The sequence below is a fragment of the Argentina silus genome (assembly GCF_951799395.1).
Source record: "Argentina silus genome assembly, chromosome: 20".
Taxonomy (NCBI): Eukaryota; Metazoa; Chordata; class Actinopteri; order Argentiniformes; family Argentinidae; genus Argentina; species Argentina silus.
In genome coordinates this window covers 4233845-4244878 of record NC_139674.1, presented here as the reverse complement: position 1 = coordinate 4244878, position 11034 = coordinate 4233845, and the positions used below count along the sequence as shown (strand labels likewise).

General features: G+C 47.2%; 1 protein-coding gene across 1 annotated transcript in view; it reads left to right on the top strand.

The window, feature by feature from the left end:
* Positions 1–10155, top strand: part of LOC310820265 (protein bicaudal D homolog 1-like) — a gene marked incomplete at both ends in the record, with an annotated part of 22623 nt that extends 12468 nt beyond the window's left edge. The window contains 5 exons of the mRNA XM_083691845.1: positions 396–1415; positions 1882–2076; positions 4110–4261; positions 4838–5048; positions 10108–10155. Coding sequence (XP_083547971.1) covers positions 396–1415; positions 1882–2076; positions 4110–4261; positions 4838–5048; positions 10108–10155 — 1626 coding nt within the window. The remainder of the gene's footprint in view (positions 1–395; positions 1416–1881; positions 2077–4109; positions 4262–4837; positions 5049–10107) is intronic.
* Positions 10156–11034: the final 879 nt, after the last annotated feature.

Sequence of the window (11034 nt, the reverse complement as noted above, 5' to 3'; positions counted from 1 at the left end):
CCCTCTGGTTGAAACCCCATCTCCCTCACAGTCTTCCTCTGGCCTCTCCCATTGGCTAGGCTGCAAGAAGGGCTTATTTATATCCTCACGGACACACTAGACTATCGACCAAGGCACTCACTAGTGAGCTTGTTGAAAAGCAGGGATTAACAATGAACAGTGCCGACTTTTAATGGATGAACTTTTAACGGATAAGAAAATAGTGGAAATAGAATCAAAGTGGTTCTGATAAGAGTTGTTTGGAGAAGAGTGTATTTAATTTAGTTGACATTGACAATTTACATTGGGTAGATGCTTACTGGGATCCTTAGGACAATCCTACCCTAAACTCTTACCCTAACCTTAACCCTCCATTGGGATTCTCAGTGATTCCTCTGTGTTTTTGCCCCCTACAGTTAGAGCGTGAGAAGGCAGCGCTGTTGACCAGCCTGCAGGAGTCCCAGACGCAGCTGCAGCACACCCAGGGTGCCCTGACGGAGCAGCATGAGAGGGCCCTCCGCCTCAGCGAGAGAGTCACCGCCCTCAGGCGCCTAAACCGAGAGGCCCACCTCACCCAGGAGGCCCACGGCGACCCGGAGGCCCTCATGGAGTATGGAGAGGACGAGGAGGATGAGGATGGGATGCAGGGCAGGGCCCAGACATTCTTTCACCATACCCCTGGCCTGGAGATCCTGCAGTGTAAGTACAGGGTGGCGGTCACGGAGGTGGTCGAGCTAAAGGCAGAGCTGAAGTGCCTGAGGGAGAGGTACACCCAGTGCGTGGAGGGCGGGGTGGAGGAGAGGACACGCGGAGACGCCCAGCTCCGCTCTCTGGAGGAGCAGGTGGGGAGGCTGGAGAGGAGCTGCCGGGAGGGCCGGGAGAGGGTGGGGGGCCTGGAGACGGAGCTCCGAACAGCCCAGACCATGGCCACGGAGAGCCAGGGGGCCCTGAACGCGGCGCAGGACGAGCTGGTGACCTTCAGCGAGGAGCTGGCCCAACTCTACCACCACGTGTGTCTGTGTAACAACGAGACGCCCAACCGGGTGATGCTGGACTACTATAGACACGGCCGCGGGCTGCGGGGCATCAGTGCCGGGCTGAAGGGGGACGACACCCGGGTTCTGCTGACACCCCGCCTCGCCCGACGCCTGGCCGCCGTCGCCGCGGCAACAACGGCCTCGAGGGAGTCTCGTAGCCCCTCGGAATCCCCTTCCAAAGAGCCCCTGTCTGGACAGGGGGGTAAAGAGGGGGTGGCGAAGGAAGGGACATCCCCCTCCCAACAGAGCCCCGGACCCCGCACCCCACCCACGGGCTCGCCTAGCATCAGTGCCTCTTCGTCATCGTCATCATCGTCGTCGCCGGCTGTGGAGCCGGTCGGGGACCTGCGTAGGGAACCCATGAACATCTACAACCTCAACGCCATCATCAGAGACCAGGTGACGCGTCTTGGATCAGTCCTTTCATTCTCTTTCGTTCACTTTGAAGACTCATTTAAAGGTGCAATCTGTTGTATTGTTGTATTGTTGAATTGACCTGGCAGTAATTAAGACTGGGCACTTATTTTCTTCTTCAATAGAACACATTTGTTCATTTATTTTTTTATTTTAATTTTATTTGAGCATCGATTGTTTGTGCATTCCTTCCCATGGTCACGTGGTACAAGCAGTTTGCACCACAGCACTCCTCACCCTAATTCACACTAGAGAGCCGAGCTGAGCTGAGCCGGGCTGTACTGTACCAGGCCTGGTTACACATCCACCATAGTTGCTGAAGCAGTGCTGGAAAGGACAATGCAAAAAGAAAGTATCTGAGCCAGCACAGTATGGTTCAGGTTGGCCCTGTAGTGTGTATTTGACCCCCCTTCTCTCTCTCTCTCTCTCTCTCTCTCTGTCTGTCTCCCAGGTGAAGCACCTCCAGAGAGTGGTTGACCGCTCCCTCCAGCTGTCCAGACAGAGGGCTGCAGCCAGAGAGCTGGCCCCGCTGCTGGACAAGGACAAGGAGGCCTGCCTGGAGGAGATCCTGAAACTCAAGTCCCTGCTGAGCACCAAGAGAGAGCAGATAGCCACACTCAGACTGGTCCTCAAGGCTAACAAACAGGTGAGGCATGGGAGAGACCAAAGGGACCACCTTCCTGACCAGTATCTCATTGACAGCCGAGGTCAAATACTAAACCTAAAACTAACCCTAAACCTAAAATTAACCCCAACCTTAACCATAACCCCAACCTTAACCTTAACCATAACCCCAACTTTAACCCTAACTCCAACCTTAACCCTAACCCTACCCTTAACCCTAACCCCAACCCTAACCCTAACCCTAACCCCAACCTTAACCCTAACCATAACCCCAACTTTAAACACATTTTAACCAATTAGAAAATGCAACATTGGTTTGCTGGTCAGTCGTGTCCCATTAGTTTTTCCATGGGTGTAGAAACTATAGAATCAGAATCTGTAGAATGAGAATTGTGTTATTCTTATTATTTAGGGATAATAACCTGGTTGCCACATCTGTTTCTGCTTTAGCCAAGTACACTACATAGCCAAGTACACTACATAGCCAAGTACACTACATCGCCAAGTACACTACATAGCCAAGTACACTACATAGCCAAGTACACTACATCGCCAAGTACACTACACAAGTACAGAAACTCTACATGCTACACTGCTTACTTTCAAATATCCCTGTGTTTATTCACTGACGTTTCACGAAAGAGACCTTCTTCAGAGCGTGTTCAAGAAAAGAGAAAGAACTGTTTTCATGACCTCCTTATACTCCACAGAGGTGTCTCACCTTTAATCAAAGTAATGCACCATGATTTATAGATGAACGTGTACACAGCAGAGCTCTCAATGACCCTCCCCTACACCACTTGATTAAAAGCATGGCCTCTGTGCCTGTGTGGCTCAAATGATTTATCGCATGATGCTGACTGTTTATCGATTTTTCTGCCTCCATATGAAACAATAACAGTTTCATTTGTCCCATTGTAATTACTGCTTTTGTGATGGACTCATACACACACAGAGGACCCCCACAGGTATTCTCAATGGTCTCTCTGTGAAGCCTATTGTATGTTAGTTTGTGTCTGTGCAATTTATACAACTTAAGAATTTCATTATCAATTCAGTGCAGCTCCTCTATGAGTTAAAGGGTATTTTGAGAAGCAATCAACTTTTGCAATAATCAGGCCAACGTGTTTTATAGATCATTTTAAACCACATAACACTGCATCCAGCTGCACCTCCTGCTCCTGTCCAGAGAACTGCTGAGCTACGTGCTCATATTCATGTCTCACAGAACAAACAGTACAGTACAGTATTTATTCTCACGAGTCACAGAATGAGAATAGCCTTCTATTGCTGCGTTTCCCTTATGGAGGGTTGGGATGGCACACTTTAAAGGCATAGTTCGCCCAAATTACAAAATCACACATTTGGTTCCTTGAGTTGAAATGAGTCAAGGACAGACTTCATCCCGAATTCTCTGAAAAGACTTGATACTTAGAGGTTAGTGACAGTGCCCAGATAAACAGAACCAAAGTGTGGATTGAAATCTGTACTTGTCCATAGAATGTGATTTTGTTATTTGGGTGAACTATCCCTTTAAGGTTTTGTAACCACTACATCTAGATATCCCTCATAGTAATACAGTCATACTGAAATCTGTAAAATAGCAAACAAAATGCTCAGCCACTCCTAAGCTCGTATTCTTCTAAAGAGTGGGGTGCTAAGTCCTCTTAAGTATAAGCACATGGAAGGGCCAGGAGTTTATCCTGACCATCTTGCCTGACTAGGAAAAACTCAGGGCCCTTCCCATGAAATGAGGAAGACAGCACTCTCCAAAATAAATTCTTGAATTTTAAAGGGATAGTTCACCCAAAATCACATATTTGTTTCCTTACCCTGAAAGATGTTTATGGACAAGGACAGACTAACTATTAACTGATAGAATCTTTCAATAAAAACCAGTGGAAGTCAATATACCTTAAGTACACATGTACAAAATGTCATGCCAGAATCATCTCAAAGTCATTTAAATCAAGTCATTGAATTGTGGAGGATTTGGGCATGCTCCAACTGACAAATCACACTTACCTTTGCACTTGATTCTGTTTCTCCTCCCAGACTGCAGAGGGCGCTCTAGCCGACCTGAAGAGTAAGTATGAGAACGAGAAGTTCATGGTGACAGATACCATGATGAAGCTTCGCAACGAGCTGAAGGCCCTGAAGGAGGATGCCGCTACCTTCTCATCCCTACGAGCCATGTTCGCCACCAGGTGAGAGACAGGCGCCTGGCACCTGGCACCTGGCACCTGGCATCAGGGTTGAGTCAGTTCCATTTCAATTCAGTCAATTAAGGAAGTAAACTGAAATTACAATTACACTTCCAAACGTTCTCTATGCTTGAGGAAAATGTTGAATTGGAATCGGAATTTCGGCTTACTTCCTGAATTTAAATGGAATTGACCCTAACGCTTGCTGTTATAGCAAGATAATATGAAACCATTTCACCTGTTGTTTCCAGAAGACCTCATCTTCCTATAATCATTCATATGAAGATTAAAGGGGCAATCTGGGATTGGTACATGCATGTTTTTTTTACATTTAAAGGAATTATACATACAGTAGCCACTGATTCCTGAAGAAAATACCTAACTTATAAATGTCTCCGTCCCGCAGTTGTTGACCCCAAAAAGTGGCGAGGTGACCGCTTTGTTGTTGTTTGAATCCCAGATTGCCCCTTTAACAGAGCTATTAGTAAATCAGGCCCTTAGCATAACGCTCTTCAATGTCTCACTCTACTGTTGCTCGTATCCCATGTGACGTGTGCGTGGCTGATGTCTCTCTCTCAGGTGTGACGAGTATGTGAACCAGCTGGATGAGATGCAGAGGCAGCTGGCTGCGGCGGAGGACGAGAAGAAGACCCTCAACTCCCTCCTGCGCATGGCCATCCAGCAGAAGCTGGCCCTGACCCAGCGCCTCGAGGACCTGGCCTTCGACCAGGAGCAGTCCCACCGCACCCGCGGGGGCAAGATGGCCCACATGAAGACCAGCACCCCCAAAGTAAGTCACTCAGCCTCGGCCCCCAGCCTCCCCTCCCACCCCAGCCCCACCTCCAGTTCCCCCAGTGCCCCCCTTAGTCCAACCTCCGCCATAGCGGCTTTTCGCTCGGCCCTGGCCTCCCCTACAACTCATAGACCCGGCCTGAGTCAATCCTCTGCCCCCTCCACGGCCCCCTCCAGGGCCCCCTCGGCCCCAGGCAGCCCCCCCTCCCTGGAGGCGCCCTCCTCGCCCTTCCATGGGACCCTACCCTCCACCCCCTATAGGCTGGCTCATTCTCAGTGGGCCCTGGGCGTGCGGACGTTGTTGGTGGACTCCCACACTTTCAGTGTAGACTTCACCCCACGTAGCTCAGACCTGTCCAGGCAGTACGCCTCAGAGGCCTCGCGAGCCTCCTCTATCAGGGGTAGCCAGCCCGGCTCGGCCCCCTCCTCCCCTTATCACTCACCCATCCTGGGGACACGGCGGTCCACGTGGAGCTCCTCGCCCCGAAACCGGCCCCTCACTAACACGATGCACACCTCTGCCCTCTGTACCCCCACCTCCTACAGCCCTCCCTCATCCTATACCCCCCCTTATACCCCTTATTCTTCCTATACCCCTTCCTCCTCTTATACTCCTTCCTCCTCCTACACCCCTTCCTCCTCCTACACCCCTTCCTCCTCCTATACCCCCTCCAGTTCATACACCCACTCTTCTGCCCATTATACCCCCTCCTCCCATTACACCCCCTCCTCTTCATATACCCCCTCCAGCTCCTACAGCCACATCTCCAACTACAGGCCTCTTTATCCCCGGCACTACAATTCCCATCGGCCCCCTCACTGATGCTAAACTACAGTTCCTTTCTGCCACCTCTCTAACTGCACTTCATTTCCATCTGCCCTCTCATTGACAATACTGCAATTTCCATTAACCCCCCCCCCCCCCCCCCCAAATCACTTACACTAAACTTCGGTTCCCATCAGCCCCCTCGTTGCAGACACTAAACTACAGCTCCCATCAGCCCCCTCTCTGACCCTCGGCAGGGGGAGTGGATGGGGCTCACAGAGAGGAGGACAGACTGGTTTCCTGTTTCCTGTGCCTAAGCCTCGGCCTGTGGGCGTGAATGTTGCGTGACGTTGCTCAGGGATTTAACACAAGGAGCACAAGTGGGCCTGCCTTCCTTTTACCCAGAGACTGTTGATCGGTCTAAAGGACACTTTACAGACTATTTACAGAGAGTAGCTTTTGTCTTGCCCTTCAAAATGCCGACAACCACATGAGCATATGTGTGCATGAAGTTAATATAATATCGCATAAGGACAGGTGAGATGGACATTTAGATTGACTGGACATATGGAGTGTTCATTCTTTTCACATGTGGAGATGAGGCTCCCACAGCTCAACCACTTTACTATATTCAATATTATTCTCTTTCACTGTTTTTCATAAGAATGATATATACAGCACTGTAACCAAACTGTCATTCAAGTATTCTGAGTTGGATACGTTGTATCTTGTTAGAAACTGTTTCTTTTGTTTCTTATCGACCTCACTGTTGATCTTGAACACACTGTACTCACAATGTCATCATTTTTTGCTGCCTAAGCGTTTCTATTTTTTTAAGATAACTTTAGCATCACCCAGTGGTTCGATTCGTCATTGCCATGTATTCAGGATTTGTGGGATTTAAGACATATTGTGAGCTTTAAACTGATAGTTCACCCAAATTACAAAATTACATATTTGTTTCCTTCCCCTAGAAGAAGTCTATGAACATGGACAGACTTCAATCCACACTTTTGTTCTGTTTATCTGGACACTGTCGCTAACCGCTAACTAATAGCATTCTTAACCAAATGGATCCTAAATTATTATGTCAGTCTCTCATATAAATTATTATTACTAAAAATGTTTGAAATCACATGCCTAAATCATCTCAAAGTTATTTAATTCATTTCGCTGAGTCTTTTCAGAGAATGTGGGATGATCTGGGCATGACATTTCAAACATAGTTTGAACTGCTATCAGTTAGCAGTTAGTGACGGTGCCCAGATAAACAGAACCACAGTGTGGATTGAAGTCTCTAACTTGTCAGGGTAAGGTACCAAATATGTGGTTTTGTATTTTGGCTGACCTATCCTTTTAAGACCTAATCAACCTAGCATAAATTACCTGCAGTCAACATCCCATTATAGTTTTGATGTTAGCAATATGATAGCATAGGGTTTATCTCAATAGTCTAAAGTTGCTTCCTTTCCTTGGCTCCTTCCCTTCATCTGCACTAACCTTAAAGACGAGCATAAGACCTATGCCATATAACTTTCACCTATCCTGTATTGTCAGATCAGTGCAGATTAGAGAGAGGAGACAAGGAGAAGATGCCACTATTGAAATCAGGGCTGGGGTTAAATCCATTTCAATTCAGCCAATTCCAGGAAGTAAACACATTTCCTCAAATGCTTTTTAATGAGAAACATGTACGCAAAATTGCAGCTGAAATGGAATTGACCCCAACCCAGATTGAAATGCCCCCCCCCCCTCCCCTCCCCCCCTGTGTCTCAGATCAGTATCAGATAGTAGGCTTAGCTGTGTCTATGTAGCCTAGTGCCCCCCCCCCCCCCCCCCTACACCCCCACACCCCCCCAGCAACAGCAGCTATGGATGAATGTATTCAGGTGATTCAACAAGAGCTCACGTACAGTACACCACCAAACTCAGGGAACCTGACACACTCAACACTTCTAGCTGGGGTTTGACAGGAGTGTGTTGTTGTTAACCAAATCCGAGTTGACACTTTGTCTTTCACTTATTTAGAGACGTTCAGTAAGTAGGCAATAGAGACAGATTGAAATGACAATAAGGCAATGAGGTACTAGTATTCCATGATAATGCACAGCTTAGATATCACACTTCTGCATATATGATTCCGTGTTACCTGTTTATGTGTGTGCCTTACCTACAATACCTGCTCAGTATATCTACAATGCCTACTGTAAGACTGACCAGGATTGCCTTGCCTGGTATACTCACACTCACACTCCTGTTTTTTTTTTACTTGTATTCTTTCGTTTCTTTTTTTTTTGTAATTGTTTTGGCCTAATCCCATCCAGTAGAATGGACAATAACAAAGCCTTGCCAAATAGTCGTTATTACCGTCAGAAGACGGGGCTCCTGCTGAGGGATGGGTCTGCTACTGGGTGCTATCCAGTAGGCGGGCTTGGCCAGCTTTGTCCCAGTCCAGACCTGGGTTAGAGTTACTTCCTCTGGTATTTGCCCATCCCAGTACAGGGTTTGAGTGCCCAGTCCACCACCCTCTGCCCCCATTTGAGCCTCTAGTGTATGTTTTTGTTTTTGTTTGGATCACATGATGTCCATTGTTCTCTACATGTAATATGGAGCAAAACGCATTTGACAGGAGTCCTCTCTGCTACTTTTTACACTCGGAATTAGTCAACATTTTTTTAATTTGGCACAAAGAAACATCAATTCTCACTACGTTTCCCTGCAAACAGACGTTCGACATTCTCAGGGGGAGGGTGATCAGAAAGAGGCGACTGCTATCGCCTGCCTTTGTTCTTGTTTTGCATTCTACTGTATGTTTTTATGTTGGCCCTTGTTTCTCTTGCTGCCTTTTTGCCAGAGTGAACCTCCGACATTGTGGTCAGGATAGACAGAGTCTTAGTAGAATTGAGTAGTAATGTTGTTGTCTCTTTGGTAAGGGTCCAGGCTATGGCTAGGCTGGAAGGAAACCAGTGTGATCTCCTCTCTGCGACACCCTCCTCCTCGCTCCTCCCTAATGCACACACACACACACACACACACACACACACACACACAATCAGTCGTCACCAACTACGTCCAAAGTACAGTAGAGCCCACTGCGTCATGTTTCGATCTCATTATAATTCCACACATGCGAGAGGATCTCAAACCTGTCAAATGCTGTTTCAGCCCCTATAGAGTCCCCCCCCCCCCCACCCCATTATTCCCTCATTTGGGAATTCAGTGAATCTCATATCCTGTTGCTTTTCATGTCTTTCATGAATGCTTCTGCGCAGTGTAAAATCCAACCATGTCTGTGCTAACGCCATTCTGTTTGGAATCCATTTTGGGGCAGACTGTTAAATGTTACCAGTTACCACCGAATGTGTCGGCCTGTTCGCTTTTGAGCACTTTATATGCATGTGTATATACTGAGTATTGGAAAGCTGTATCGCTCTTGTGTACAGTGCGGATGTGAATACTCTTCCTATATACTGTAAATACCATGTATAAATGAACTGTATTTTGTGTGTCCTTGTCTTTTGTGTTTGAGTGGTCTCGAACGTGTCATACATGTGTTCTCCTGTCATGGGTTGGTTGGGGTGGAATGCCTTGTCAGCTGAGTTTGTAGCTGGATCTTTTCCATATTCCCATACATACATAGTATATTTCACATATTCAATGTTTACACTGAGATTTGTTACAAGTAATATACATTACATTACAAGATACATTATATTACTCGTTACAATGGAATAATTCTTAATAGATTAATTCTGGCAAGAGCACTTGCAAGGAAGGATAAATGATTCTTATAAAGGGGAAAAGAGAGGTGATGGAGGGAACTAGAAAGAGGAAGAGGAGTTCTACACTATTTGAATGTGCTTCCTTTTTTGAGGGAAACAAACACAGATTACCTTCCAACAAAACTGAAATATGAGCGGTAGGTTAGATTTGTGTATTCCTTTTTTCTACTGTGAGCTTGAGCCCACTAGCTACAGTATATATTTCTCACTTTTCATAATCTCACACAAAAAGGTATTGTCCGTTTGTTAATAAAACCGTCAGGGGACAATCCAAAAATAGTGTGTCCCTTAATCCCTTCTATTTTTAACCTACCTGCCTGTTTATGTTGTCATATGAATTCTTACTGATCACTGTTTTTCCACTGAGTCTGGGTAAGTAGAGTATAAAGCCTTGAGTTTCTCTGACAAGTCATTCCTGTTTCTGATTGGATCATACCTCTGTGCATCTGTCCTACTAACCCAGCCTGTCACCTCTCTGTATATCCATCTAATCTGTCAGTCTCTCATAGATCGTCAGCAGTCTGCTGCCACAGTGTCGCCATTCCCCCCACAGCTAAGGAAAGGGAGAGTCTCTCTAGCCCGCAGGTAACAGCCTGTACCAGGCTCACACAAACACATGTAGCCAAAACTGTATATTTTACAGCAGTATACTGTGTGTGTTCATTTTATAACAAGTATTATACATATAGTTTGGAGGTCCATCCCTCAAATGTCATGTTTTTAAATCTCTTATACTGTCAGTGAGCATTGTGTCTGTTGTGTGTGTGTGCGCGCGTGTGTGTGTGTGTGTGTGTGTGTGTGTGTGTGTGTGTGTGTGTGTGTGTGTGTGTGTGTGTGTGAATATCTTGTGCCTTCCTGTTTCTAGACATACCAATAGCACTGTAAATCTGCATCTATGTTTGTATGTATGGTCGTTTTTGTCCCTCATCAACTCACCCTTTTGTCTGTGTTTGTGAGTGATCTGGGTAACAGCTGTGAGATCTGAGTCAGGTACAGTCTCTATCTCCTTGTCCCTCTCTCCCCCTCCCCTCCTCCTCTCCTCCTCTCCTCCTGCTCTCTCTGGCTCTCTCTGGTCACTGGCCACACAGACATAGCCCTGTGTCAGCTCTCCAGGAGCTCTAAGACCACTGTCCCCTCAGCAGCATCAGCAGCAACCGCAGCCCTCCTCGAGTGCCTCTCCTCTGGTTCTCCCAGCCACCTAGACGCCCTGGTCCTCCATAACCCTGGAGCAACAACCCCCTTGACCCCTTAACCCTTAACCCCTGACCCCCCAACCTCCTCACAGGCCTCTGCAGGAGAGAGACAGGGCAGTGCCTCACCGTCTCAGTTCGGCTAACAACCTCATAACCACAAAGAAGCTCTCTAAGGGACTGACTGTTCGTCTGTGTAGGACGAGAGCAACACGCAACCCATCTCAGCTAGATTGCTATTTATCC